The sequence below is a fragment of the Drosophila sechellia genome, chromosome 2L, assembly GCF_004382195.2.
Source record: "Drosophila sechellia strain sech25 chromosome 2L, ASM438219v1, whole genome shotgun sequence".
Classification (NCBI taxonomy): Eukaryota; Metazoa; Arthropoda; class Insecta; order Diptera; family Drosophilidae; genus Drosophila; species Drosophila sechellia.
This window is the reverse complement of record NC_045949.1, coordinates 7,624,471-7,637,024: the sequence shown is the minus strand read 5'-3', so window position 1 is coordinate 7,637,024 and position 12,554 is coordinate 7,624,471. Positions and strand designations below refer to the sequence as shown.

The window sequence follows — 12,554 nt, the reverse complement described above, 5'->3', positions numbered from 1 at the left end:
CTTTTTTAATATTCTGATAATCGTCTTAAAATTCTGTGCATTTAACATTTTAATGGAGCTTTCTAAAAATACCTTAAAATGAACATGTTCAAGTTGAGTTTCTGGAATAATCTAGTGTTGACAGACATACAGGTTCAGATCGATTCGATTATTATTATTATTATAGGATCGGAAACGCTTTACCTTACCTGTTACATACTGTTCAGTAAGCCTATTATACCCTTTTAGCTAAGGGAATAAAAGACTCATCGTAAATCTGCTGGCATAGCAACTGCAGATCTGAAAGAGTGAAATTTGTAATAAAATGTAAGCCGTATTTGCAAGGAGTTTATAATTTCCTTGTAAGACTTAACTTTTTATAAACCAATTCGAATAAACTACAAAACAATTAAATTATGTAGGGGGTCAGATGAGGTGTTGATATACTCACATTAATTAACATTATTAACCAAGGTATACACCATATAATAGATTTTAAAATACTCATGAACAGTAAATGACAATACACATGGATCTACTATTATATATCACTTAAAAACAGTTAGTTTAGTCTCTATTTATTAACATACCAGTTCAGCTTAGTGTTAAGTAAGTTTTATTATATGGAGATAAGAAATGTCAGATGTTCTTTGCTGACTTGTGTTTGTCAAATTGCTCAGCACCCAAATAATCTACATTCTGCCCAAAATTACTATCTACAGAAGCTGTGGCTTAGTGCTAATCCAGCTTAATCTTATACAAACTCTGGGTGAAAATATTTCAAAAGATATTTGGGCGCGTTTTCAGATATACATTTGACATATATTTGTTTGACACGGTTTTTAGGAGCGTGCCTTGTATGCATAATTTTCTCCCACGATCCCAAATGGTTGTATACTCATGTTTGTTGGAAAGTTATGTAAGTTCCCTTTATTGGCTTAAGATAAGCTCTATGTTGGAATTGAAGTGTCATTGTTTGTTAGGCGAGAGCATAATTCAGCAAAGATAATAATATTTATGTTAAAATATCTTTTGATTATGATATGATCATAAACGAGAAGAGACCCCTGCCACATGAATCATCCGCAAAAGATGTACCGCCTAGAATTTAATCTAATGGATTGGTAGTTTTATGAAGCTTTTGGCACCTCGAAAACTTGTTGTCCGCCCGAAAGTTTTGCCTGCGGTTCAGTGAACTAAAGTGCGAGTTATGAATGAGAGTCTTAGACAAGTGAATGCTTTTGTTGTCGACTCCACAAACAAAAGTGCAAATTGTTTTCCAGTGAAACCTGCGACGCACCCATGTAAAATATTATTTTTTTGGTAGGCAAACATCGATGTCGCGTGAACCGCAACGAGTTAGTTGCGTTTTTGAGCGCGTTACCAGCAGACGAAGAACGACATGGAGCTGCCAATTGTCCTTTTCTTGGTACTGAGTGTCATCCCATTTGGAGCACAGGGAGCTGTGCACGATGAGCTGCCCCAGTGCGGCTTACATGGCGTCTACAGGCAGCGACAGAGTCTCATCGAATCGCCCAACTATCCGGACAACTATCCGGTGAACACCTGCTGGGATTATGTGGTGCGATCTCCCTACCGCTGCCCCACCAAGTTTCACATACAGTTCTTGGACTTTAAGCTGGAGCTATCGGAGAACTGCAGACAGGATTACTTGGCCATTGGCCTGAACAACGACGGCGACGACATGGAGGTCTTGTGCGGCCAGGTGCTGGGTATCAAGAAGTATCACACCCCCGATGGAGTCCTGCGTCTGCGCTTCCTAAGCGATGATTCGCCTTGGACGACCAACGGTGGCTTCCGCTTGCTCATCACGCGCTTGGCCTGCGAAAGGGAGGATTTGGAGGCCAGGGGTCTGGACGATGACGAGGAGGACGTAGATGGCGACACGGTGCAGGTCAGCGCCAAGTCGCCTCCGAAGAAGCTGCTCACCCAGCATCACCATCACCATCTTCCACAGCAAAGCTCTCAGCCTCACCTGGAGCCAGCTTTCAACTATACGCAACCAAACCGGTTGGGGTTTAACTTGGGCTTGCAAACAGGTCTTGGTTATCCTGCTGGATTATACCCACCACCTGCGGGATTACCACCCCAGTACACACTGCCATGTGCTCCCCAGCAGCAGCAACAGCAGCAGCAACTGTTGCAACAGCAGCAGGAGCAGCAACGATTCCTGCAGCAACAGCAACTGCAACTGCAGATCCTGCAGCAACAGCGACTGCAACAGCAGGCCCTGCAGCAGCAGCAGCTGCAACAACAAGTGCAACTGCAACATCCACATCAACTTCAAATTCCCCAGCAGCAGCAGCAACTGCAGCAAGAGTTGCCCCTGATTTCCGATCAATATCAGACCACATCCTTTCAGCCACATGCTGTTACACTCAAGGATTACGATTCCCAGACCTTGCAGCAGTTTGGTGGTCAGTTGGATCTCTGCTGTGCCAGCAGCTTCAATCAGAATCACTTCTATCTCTCCAGTCCCGGATTTCCAAGGACAGTCTTGAACTATCTGCTACCTAATCAGCAAAGAGATTGCGTATTTTACATCGAGAAGAGCTCTCCAAATGTCTGTCGTCTGCGGATCCAGTTCAAGTTCTTCGATTTCGGCCAGAATTCAGGAGGCGCAATTGGAGGCAGCTTTGGTGTCGGATTCGGAGGAGGAGTTTCCAGTGGATTGGGCGGCGGACTTAGTAGCGGCTTTGGAGGCCAACATAATTGCAATGGTGACTTTCTGGAGCTAGATGGTCAGCGCTATTGCGGCTGTCGTTCTGGCTATGTCCACAAATCGCATTGGGATCAGGGTCGCAAGGCGCTGCACATGCGCATTGGACAATCGAGCAGCACCACGTCCAATGGCTTTCTGCTGGAGATATTCCAGGATCAGGACTCCGATGGCTGTCGTCAAGATGCTGGCCAAGGATTTGGATTGGGCTTGCAAACGCAGCAACCTCAAAGGGGATTGGGTTTGTGGCCGCAGGGGTTACAGCCTCAGTTGGGCTTGCAACCCCAGTTGGGCCTGCAACCTCAGTTGGGATTACCCCCGCAAACAGCACAAATGTGGCCCCTACAACCTGGTTATCCTGGCTATATCAGTGGATATCCCGTACCCTTTGCGGCCACTCCTTACCGAACGACGAGAAGGATATCCTATGCCCGGGGCATCGATGCTCAACAGCCTTCGAGAGTGGTGGAAACTAACTCCACTCGCAAGGAGTTCTACTACTTCGACGGCGATGAGGCCTTCGCCCGTTCTGCTCTGGACGATGAGGATGAGGATAAGGCTCACCTGGGCGTCTCAACTCAGCCACAGTCACCGTCCCAATCCCCAGTTAAGCCAGAGTCACCTGTGGTTACGAAGGCCTTCGAGCAAAGCAGTTGCTCCTTTGATTACATGGACGTACTTAAACTTTCAGTTGACACCCTTTGGCTAACTAAACCCTTGTGCTTTTCGCCGCTAAGAAGTTGGTTCCCAAACATTTTTGGCTGAAGGTGTTTAACAAGCTGGGTTACTAACTATAGCTACAAATTTTTTAATTATGTAAAAGATTTAAGAGCTAATAAAAATACTAGGGAATTCTAAATGCTGTTTTATGTATTTTTGGTAAAGAATGTATTTAATATGGTATTTATCCATTTCATGGCAATGATTCCAAATTTCCTCAGCATTAATCTGCGATCCTAACCCGCGGCATCCGTATTTCACCAATTTTGTTAACGTCATAGCGAATGTATAAAGTAAATATGATAAGGAATGCGTCTTTTCACTCCGCTTAGTAATCCACTGGAGGCTTACACGCTCGTTGGTCATTACGCTAAGGCACAAGCTCCAGCAGCCCCGCCCTTATCCCTATCCACTTCATATCGCAATTCCCCCGCCGTTGTCATCCACAGATACAGATGCTTTCCAAATAGATAACCACGTCGCCACATTGTTGTCTCAGCAAACACTGAGCAATAGTTGGCCGAGAATCTCGGCACCATTCAATCTCAATGTCAGGGTGGCGCTTTCGCACTTCCGCAGGCAGGTGGTTCCATTTACAATCGCAGTACTTATGTGGGATAAACAATGAGTCGGAGTTGTTGTGGAAGTGACAAACTATGGAAGATCTATCCAATTGGCTAGCACTAATTTCACCAAAGAAATAGCTTCATTCTCCAATTGTACATAAACATTTCACAATGTAGTAGAAGAGTAGATTAACTCTTCAAATATATGATGATTAATTGATGTTATATTGTATTTTGAGACATGTTTAGTTAACTCAGCTTGCTTAGTCCTTATATTTTAATAAATGATTATAAGATTCTGTTGACCATTTATTTTGCGAATAGTATCAATGATAAAAGATGATATGCAAGGAAATGCTCAATCAAACCCTTTACGTCAATTGAAAACGCCTTATCACCATTTAATTGCATACGAATAATAGTATTTCATAAGTTTATTTGAAATATATATGTATACTTCTCGACTTTACATTAAAGATAGTTTCAGTTAGTAAGTAGATAACACGTACACATTTATATTAATACACACATTTTCAATATTCTCGTATATACACACTGATGTAGCGTTGGGGACTTTGGATCCATTTATCTCATTATAATACTAGTTTAATGGACCGAGAAGACGTTACGAGACTTTAGAGTGATATGGCAACGTTTTGGAATTGTTTGGATTAGCACACGTAACGACCACAATGAAATTAACAAACGGAACGAGCTACTATAACTTTGTTTATTTCGTTAGTATATACAACACATTGAGAGTTATAAAAGTTTTTTAATTGTCTACAATTGGAATTAGGGGAGGCTCACAAGGGTCTCTAGCCCAGCGAGATAACGAAGTATTTTTAGTTCAGCTCGTTTAGCTCGTTTAGCCGGGTAGTTAAGTAGTTAGTAAATTAGTTAGGCTAATTGTTAGTGCTTGTTGTTCTCCAGTTTGGCGCTCGACTTTGTCAGCAATGTACAATTGATGCTTGGTATACATATGTGTCTGTCAGTGTCGTGTCTGTATGTGTGGTCTAATGGCTTCCAGATCCCAGATCCTGTGCCTTAGCCCAGGAACCTAATGTTGGTGAAGACCGCCTTGGCCGGACGCTTCCGGTTGCAGAAGTTAACCGTCTTGCTGTGATTGCCCTTGCGATTCTCGTGCAGATTGACCAGCAGCTTGAATATATCCTCCTTACTAGGTGTGCAGGCATAACGCAATTCCGGTTCATAGTTGCTGTTGATAGAATTCATGTAAGAACTGATAATGGTAATGGTTATGTAGTTAGCAAAATCGTTCACGCTTCGGCTATCAGTAATCAGTAATCAATAATCGATCTCTCAGTGGGCGGTGGGGAGTTCTGGGTGTTTGGTGTCTGGGCGCCTTTTCGGGCCTAAAGAGACTCTGATAAATGCATTACAGTAAGTTGTTCGAATTCAATGGACTACTACTGGTGGGTGGAGGGCGGTAAGGATGCTCCTGAAATTGCCATTATTTGCATTATTTTCTAGGGTCATGCTTTTGATTTACGTCAATTCGTCGCAATTGAATTTATCACATTTTTACTTGAAATTAAATCTTTGCATTCCCAAGCAGACGTTTTTAAATTGGCAATTTTAGGAGTTCCGTTTTAAACTCTAAGTATATGGTACTTAATACTGCATAAAGACTACTGACAACATTTACTAACTACAAATGAAAAGTGGGTACGGGTAATTAGCAGTCAATGGAGCTGAGTACAGTGCTTGGTGGATTTTCGGATTGGTGTGAATAATGTTTAAATATAGAAAGGCAACCTACCCGCGATTCTTGTTGTGGCGCTTCCACGGATACCTTCGATAGTAGCGCGAACGCTTGGATTTGCTCTGGCCCAAAACCAAATCCTGAACGGCGTTCTCCAAGTCGGCGTAGTCCTCGGCTCCGCCGGAAGGAATCACGGCCTCCGGCTCCTCCTCCTCCACGTACACCAAGGGCAAGGTTTCCAATGAGGGATCCTGAGCGAAAAAATGCACATAGTTCAATAAGTTGTGTTAAAAATAAATCTATTACTTTATAAGATATAATAAAAATTATAAATATAATCACTGAAGTACACATTACTTAAAAATTTATTTTTAAGCTACTTTGAAGTTTATCATAATATTTGTTTAAATTTAATTTACTGTGTATTTTTTAACATTTTCATCGAAATTTCGCCAGCCTGTCTTTGCACTCACCTCCAGCATTTTCATGAGCAAAGCGGATTTGTCCACCAGCTCCTGCTCGGCCCGCAAATCCTCCTCCATCTTCTTGAGCACCTCGAACTTGCTGGCCAGCTCGAGTTCGTTGTACACCGCATCGGCGTGGTCGGGGCCTTGAGGAACCACTGCCAATCCGAGCTCCTGGGCGCGGAGTAATTCTGCCGTGAAATGAGCAAGCCAAAAACCTTATTTGCGATTTGAATGTTTATTCAAGCTGCCGCTAATCCGACCACAACCACGCCATTCCCATGCCCACTTCCACTTCCACTTCCACTCCCACCTAAATCCCCGACTCCTGCTCCTTGCCATCGGAAACTTCCGCCGCTTGATATTTGAAAGTTTGAATAGTTTGTTTGTCTGTCTGTCCTGGTTGGCTGGAACGTGTTTTCCCCCCGGCACTTCTGTCGTTTCAATGGACTGGCGGAAATTGACTGGCGGCAATGAGTTTATGGCCACAGCATTCCTTTACCCCCCGCGCCTTCTCGGCTTTTCGACCACGTCCGTCAGTCAAGTCAACAGGCACTGCAACTCCTTGACTGCCTTTTGTCGCATTTGGCATCCAGTCTGCCCATCATCACAGTCCACTCGATGTCTTTTCAAAGAGCCGCAGACAGGCGACTCCCATGAACCCAAAGCATTTACAGCTTTACATTTAAGGACTCCTGATGTGAAAAAAACATTTTTGAGAAATAAATTTAAATTTTTCTTTTATAAGATCACCTGCAATGCCCAGAAATTCAAATGTTACCAACTCAACCCAAATCGATATTCGTTAAATTTCCAATCCATTTACCTATCTATCAAATCACTTGGAAAACAAGTTCGCTTATTGAAAATCGGATATGACTTTTTATTGCGGGTTGGTGGAAGGTAGGTTCTAGCAACGCCAAACGCAAACGTCGAATCAAATTCGTCAACAAATTTGAAAATCTATCCCCGGCAGTTTGGTGGGCGTGTTAAGTGCTCGGCACAAACAAACACATGCTCCATATTGAGCGATGGCCAACAATGTGAGGCACTTGAAAAATTGTGCACTGACCGAAAATGTTCAGCGAGCGGTCACCATGGCCATTAGAGATGGTGGGCGGCGGTTACGGCTAAGTGCACGCACATGGGTCACCCTAACTCTTGGTCCACCCCTTTCGAATGGGTCGCCTAAAAGTCGGCAAGCAAAAATTTTGAACGTAATCATGTGTTCAGGTGAGGAGTATGGTAAATAAGAGGCCATAACTGCCATTAAATGTCAAAAATTGCGACTAACAATATTTTAGGAAAATAGCAGAGAAGATTAATTATTTCTGTTATTTTTCATCTTGTTTTTCTATTTCCTTTGTATTTGTCTTGTATTTGCCTATTAATTTGGTTAATATAACTAAGGCCTTTATATTTTTAATACGGCGATGGAATAGCTTGGTTATAGGATTCACCTTGACCACGATTACGTCTTCGCATTCAAAAAGAACCCGATAACAATTTAATTGAACTGGTCTTTGGATGCAGTTGCTATCCTTTTAATTCGACTGGGGATTAGCTGATGCCCGGGAAGTCCACTATGGCAAGGAAAGCGGTAATAGGGATGTTTATGACTCACCATCGCCGGGATCGTAAACAGCTCGCTCCTGGGCCTCCAGGACGGGCAAAGCGGGTCCTTGACGAACGGGTCCGCCCCCGACCGCTAGAATGGGCAAATGCAGACGTTGTGGTCCGGACGCCACGCCCTGGTGGTCACCCACTTTGGCACCGTGTGCTCCGCGTGCTCCTCCGCTGGCGGTGTACTGCGCAGTCAGGAAGCCGGCGACGTGACGCGTCCTGCTGCACAGAATCGTGGTAGCCAGGATGCAGAGCGCTAGGATGTCAGGCTTCATGTTCATACAGCCTCTGCGGATGAGCTCGAGATTAGTGCGCGGGTCGTTGTCGATGTGGACGTCTCTGGAAGGCAAAAAAGCGTAGATGTTTGTACAAGAGGGTAATTACCGTCACTACCACGGCCATGGGATGGATACCTACCCCCATCCGCCCCATTATGCCGTGCGTGTGGGCGTCTCTTTGTGCTCAAGCAAACAATACTCAGATAAACACGCAAGCAACCAAGAAACCCCCGCCAAAAGGAGGAGAACCGCGAGGAACACTGGAGAAATGGGTGGTGGGTGCCAAACGTCAAAAGGGCGTCTCTTGGATAACTTGGCGGCTGATTCTGGGTCTTTTGTTTTTACGCTTCTGCTTAATCTTTCTTCGCGCGAAGAACCGTGGGGCAAATGGGCACTCAAATGCTATTATTTTACCACTAACTAAGGCCATTATTTATGCATTTTTTACATTTAAGCTTTTGTGCTTTGTGGACAAATAGTTAATAACAAAGACGGTTGCATTAAGATGTTTATAAAGTATAAACTAAACAATTCAACTTTTAGAAAAATATAAAAATATTCAAATCTGCCCAATTCTTCATTTAAACCAAGCCAAAAACATTATATTTACTTGTAGAATGAAAGCTTTTCCATCATTCTTGTAGATTTCAACGAAGAATGTTTCTAATTGCAATTGATAAGAATGCTATGACTTTTAATATAGATTTCCACCACTGTGCCCTAGGTGTTCCTGTGCTTTTGTAAATATTTTTTATGTCAGGTACTGCATCGCGAGGTTCATACTGGGCCCTCTCTGTGCGCTTTGTGGTTTCATTTAATTAAGGATGGGACGTCACCGACGTGGGCGAGTGGGCTTAACTCCTTCGCAGCGTATTTTCAGCCCATTAGCCGAGGACCCTGGATGTTGGGGTTTTGGGGAAACCCGCCGCCTTTATTGCATTTTTTTTGCGTTTGAAAAACATCCGCTTGACGAGCAATATAAATGAGTTGCCTGGAACTTTTGGCACTTGCGGTCTCGCTGGTTGAGATGTCTAGGATCGGCTTAATTTGTCTGCCCAAGCAACTGAACATAATGTATGCCTAAGACAAATTTCGACAAAAAAAAGTGTGAAGATTTTCGCCAAGAAATCCCAAGTTCATTAATTAATTAAGTATTTGGTTTATAAATAAAGCGCTGTTTGCTGCGAAAGTTTAAGCGTCCTTGCTTTTTTTAAGGAATTATGTTGTTTTACATAATTCTATGAATTTTAAGTTAATTATAATATTATAATATTTAATAATATTGAATATACACCTAAACCCAATTAAATTATTTGCCAGAAAATCTTTTCTACCTCACAGATAAATAAATTGAAATTAGCTCAATTTATATGGCTAGTTAACCACATAAATCAATCAAGCAAATCAACTCTGTCACGCCTTCTCAAAAAACAGAGAAGGTTGCACTTGGTTCATTAAAATTGCTCGGAGAAAGAGAAATTTCTCTGTAGATGATTTTCTTTTCACTTTTCGTCACGTTTTGATTAAATTCTATTGAAAATTTGCAACTTTGTCAAAATATTTGCGAAAATTTTCGTCTCGTAGATTTAAGTCTTTAAGTGCATTGAGATTTTGATGTTTTTTTTTTTGCTAATTTGGAAAATAAATTGCAATTTCTTCGGGCATTTCCTGCAAGAAAACTTTTTCAATTACTCCTCTTTTATTGGCACTCACTTAAGTGGGCGACACTTTGGAGTTATTTTTGGGAAAGCACAACTTATTCGAATTTGCTGCGGAGAGAACGATAAGTATAAGTAAACAAAGTAAACACGAATCGTTGTTAAAATGCCTTAATTAACTTGTTGACACAGTGTCAAAAAGTGGAAAGAGCACAAAAAAAAGAAAACAGAGAGGAAAAAAGCAAAAGATGGGACTTCACCCTGGTTGGCGATGTCCCCAAGGTAAAATGAAATTAATTTGGAGGCGAGGGAAGTTTCAGGAACCCATATATAATTGTGCGTTCATTTTTACCCGTCGCCTGTTTTCCTTTTCGCAATAACCGCACGGCTAATTGCTAAATTGAGTTGAAGTGTAACTGAAACGGACCCGAACCCAAAGGAATTTTCATAGGCCTTATCTGCGCCACTATATTCGCCTACGTACCACCTGACATTTGTGGTGGAAAAACTGCTTAATTAGGGCTAAGGATGTGGAAAATACGTCTGGGAAATGGGTGTTGGTCAAGTGCATCTGACATTTTGTCGCCGAAGTACGGCCAATTAGACACGGTCTACGTACGTAACCATCCTGGGCAGGACATTACATAACTTTTCTACTTATTAGATTCGGCCATCTGGGATATATGTCAAAATTTGCACACAAAAGGTTACACAAAGTGTTTGGGCCAAACCAAAAAAAAAATCAAAAAAGGTGCTAGCCTAGAAATTCCAATAAAATTCATAAGTATTTATGAATTTCCAGTGGGATGCTGAATTTTTATGACATGAAAACGGCATTGGAATGCGTTCAATGCTTTTGATTGATTCTATGTTTTTTTTTTTTAAATTTCTACACGATTGTCAGGAATTTTTGCACGTGGAACTTAAGGGGTTTGAAACAGAGAACGAGGTCGGGGCCAACAAATATTGATGCTTACTTCTATTTGTTTCTGCTAGATTTTCATTGGTTTATTTACGCTTGACATTTGTGTTTGGCATTGGTGGGAATTCCTTGAGTTATTGACATTGATAAAGTATTTATGGAATGCTGTCCTGAGCAACCTTAAAACCAATTTCTCAAAAATTTTAAGCTCACCAGTTGGAAAGCAATCAATTTTTAAATTTAACTGTCTAGTTCAACTGTGATGCTCTATGTTTAAAAAGGCTGAACTTTAGAGTTTTAATCGAAAAAAAATTATTATTAGTATAATAGAAAAAATTAAACATATGGATGGATTTTTCTTGTAAAAAGGATTGGTGTATTAATAGAAGAAAATTTTATTTTTATTTTTAAAGAGAACTTACAATGCTTAAGCTGTGTCTTTTTAGAGTTTTTTTTAGTTTTAAGCCGATGCTAGTTTTGGGTTAAGTATCTTCTGATACAATTTAAAAGAAGAAGTAAAACAAAATAATTTACTTAAAAAAGGCAATGAATTAAGTTTTAGCTGGCATATAATCGTTGCTTTTCTTTGCCTTAAACATTTTTCTGTATTATTAAGAACGAATGCACTTAACAGTTAGAAATATAATAGTTATTCTGTTCTTATCTGGCATATTTAAGATGCGTCCACTAATTGTTATTTATTTTTTTACGCGCGTATTTCGAGTTTCATTGACGACACTGTAATTGATGACGAAAGCGACGGAATTACTAAGATTTCACGTCACGTTTTGTTATCCTTTTTATGAAATCAACTGGCTCAAATTAAACACAGACCACAAGATATTTTTGGGAAACTTCTTAAAGAGTTTGGCGTGACTGATATTCGAAACACACCGTTAACACTCACTTTAAAATATATTCCTGGAAACCGTTTGAATCAGAATCGGAATTCTGTCAACTGTTGCACCTACTACTTGTTGAACACTGCGTGGTTGACTCGCGGAGCCGCTTCCTTTTATAAGGCCGCATCCGAAGTTGAATCCGATTCGTCGCCATCGTCGGCAGATGACGAGTACGTCGATTTCAACGAGCCGATGTGAAGGCGCCAAAAACTGCGTAAAAGCTTCAAGCAAGCTTTCACTGGCCACTCCTCCTTGGAAAACGAAGCCACCGCCGTTTTTATCAATGAAATATTTTGGGGACATTTAAAAAGTTTAGCGCCTGCTACGGCGATATTCGCGAATGAATAATGTCGCTGGCAATTATTCAGCAGGATCAAGATATGCGCCGCTAAGTAGGCAACAAGTCGCGAAAGGACGTCACGGGGCAAGGTGATAAATTATCTGCGGGGTGGGTTGGATAGAAGCCTTTGTTGACAGCTCTGTTTACGGAAACCTATTCTGCATAGTCCGGGTCACTCGTTTCTCGGAATCTCGCCGTTCTGTGGGAGGTCTCAACGTTCCTCAAAGGACCTGCCAGGCATGACGCTGCGGAGATCCCTGCAGGTCGGTAGTTTGGAAATGTATTTGTAAATTCCAGCGAATCGGCTAAATGTAATTGCATTCTCATATTCCAGTGCAAAATGGTATTGTCATATTGGTGTACTTATGAATTAGGCAACGATTATATTTATAGATCGATGATGATATAGCCTATCAGTCAGACTGATAAATACTGGAAAAAGATAAAAAATTGTGGTAAGCAAATAAAATTTAATTCGAAAGGGTTTGAAGTCTGTAAATGTTGAACTTTTCTATTGGCGTTCATTACAAAAAAATTTAATTTTTTATTTATAGCTAATGTTTATTTTTAAAATGAAGTCTTCTCCATTTGCTGCCTAAATTTAAACGGCAATGGCCTCAGCCAATAGTCCACCCT

The 12,554-nt window shown here is 41.5% G+C and overlaps 2 protein-coding genes across 3 annotated transcripts; one reads left to right on the top strand and one right to left on the bottom strand.

Moving 5' to 3' along the window:
- Positions 1–1,310: 1,310 nt before the first annotated feature.
- Positions 1,311–3,578, top strand: LOC6611568. Its single transcript, XM_032727624.1, has one exon. It carries the CDS (start codon positions 1,382–1,384, stop codon positions 3,482–3,484), a length of 2,103 nt encoding a protein of 700 aa, XP_032583515.1. The 5' UTR covers positions 1,311–1,381; the 3' UTR covers positions 3,485–3,578.
- A 1,143-nt stretch (positions 3,579–4,721) lies between these two features.
- LOC6611567 lies at positions 4,722–11,658 on the bottom strand. 2 transcript variants are annotated; one of them, XM_002036069.2, is made up of 5 exons: positions 11,584–11,658; positions 7,820–8,157; positions 6,205–6,386; positions 5,789–5,982; positions 4,722–5,248 (listed from the first exon to the last, which is right to left on the bottom strand). In XM_002036069.2, the coding sequence occupies exons 2-5, from the start codon at positions 8,097–8,099 to the stop codon at positions 5,053–5,055; spliced, it is 852 nt and encodes a 283-aa protein (XP_002036105.1). In that variant the 5' UTR covers positions 8,100–8,157; positions 11,584–11,658; the 3' UTR covers positions 4,722–5,052. The 2 variants fall into 2 exon arrangements, with proteins under 2 accessions (XP_002036105.1, XP_032583337.1); XM_032727446.1 differs by having other exon boundaries at positions 4,722–5,224.
- Between the last annotated feature and the right edge of the window lie 896 nt (positions 11,659–12,554).

What these genes read in the sequence shown, in the direction of transcription:
- LOC6611568 (XM_032727624.1), top strand. Translation starts at nt 1,382, where the DNA reads ATGGAGCTGCCAATTGTCCTTTTCTTGGTACTGAGTGTCATCCCATTT.
- LOC6611567 (XM_002036069.2), bottom strand. Translation starts at nt 8,099, where the DNA reads ATGAACATGAAGCCTGACATCCTAGCGCTCTGCATCCTGGCTACCACG. An exon ending in TGCTCATGAAAATGCTGGAG is followed by an intron (nt 5,983 to 6,204) that starts GTGAGTGCAAAG and finishes TTTTTCGCTCAG; the next exon opens with GATCCCTCATTGGAAACCTT. An exon ending in CGCCACAACAAGAATCGCGG is followed by an intron (nt 5,249 to 5,788) that starts GTAGGTTGCCTT and finishes TACCATTATCAG; the next exon opens with TTCTTACATGAATTCTATCA.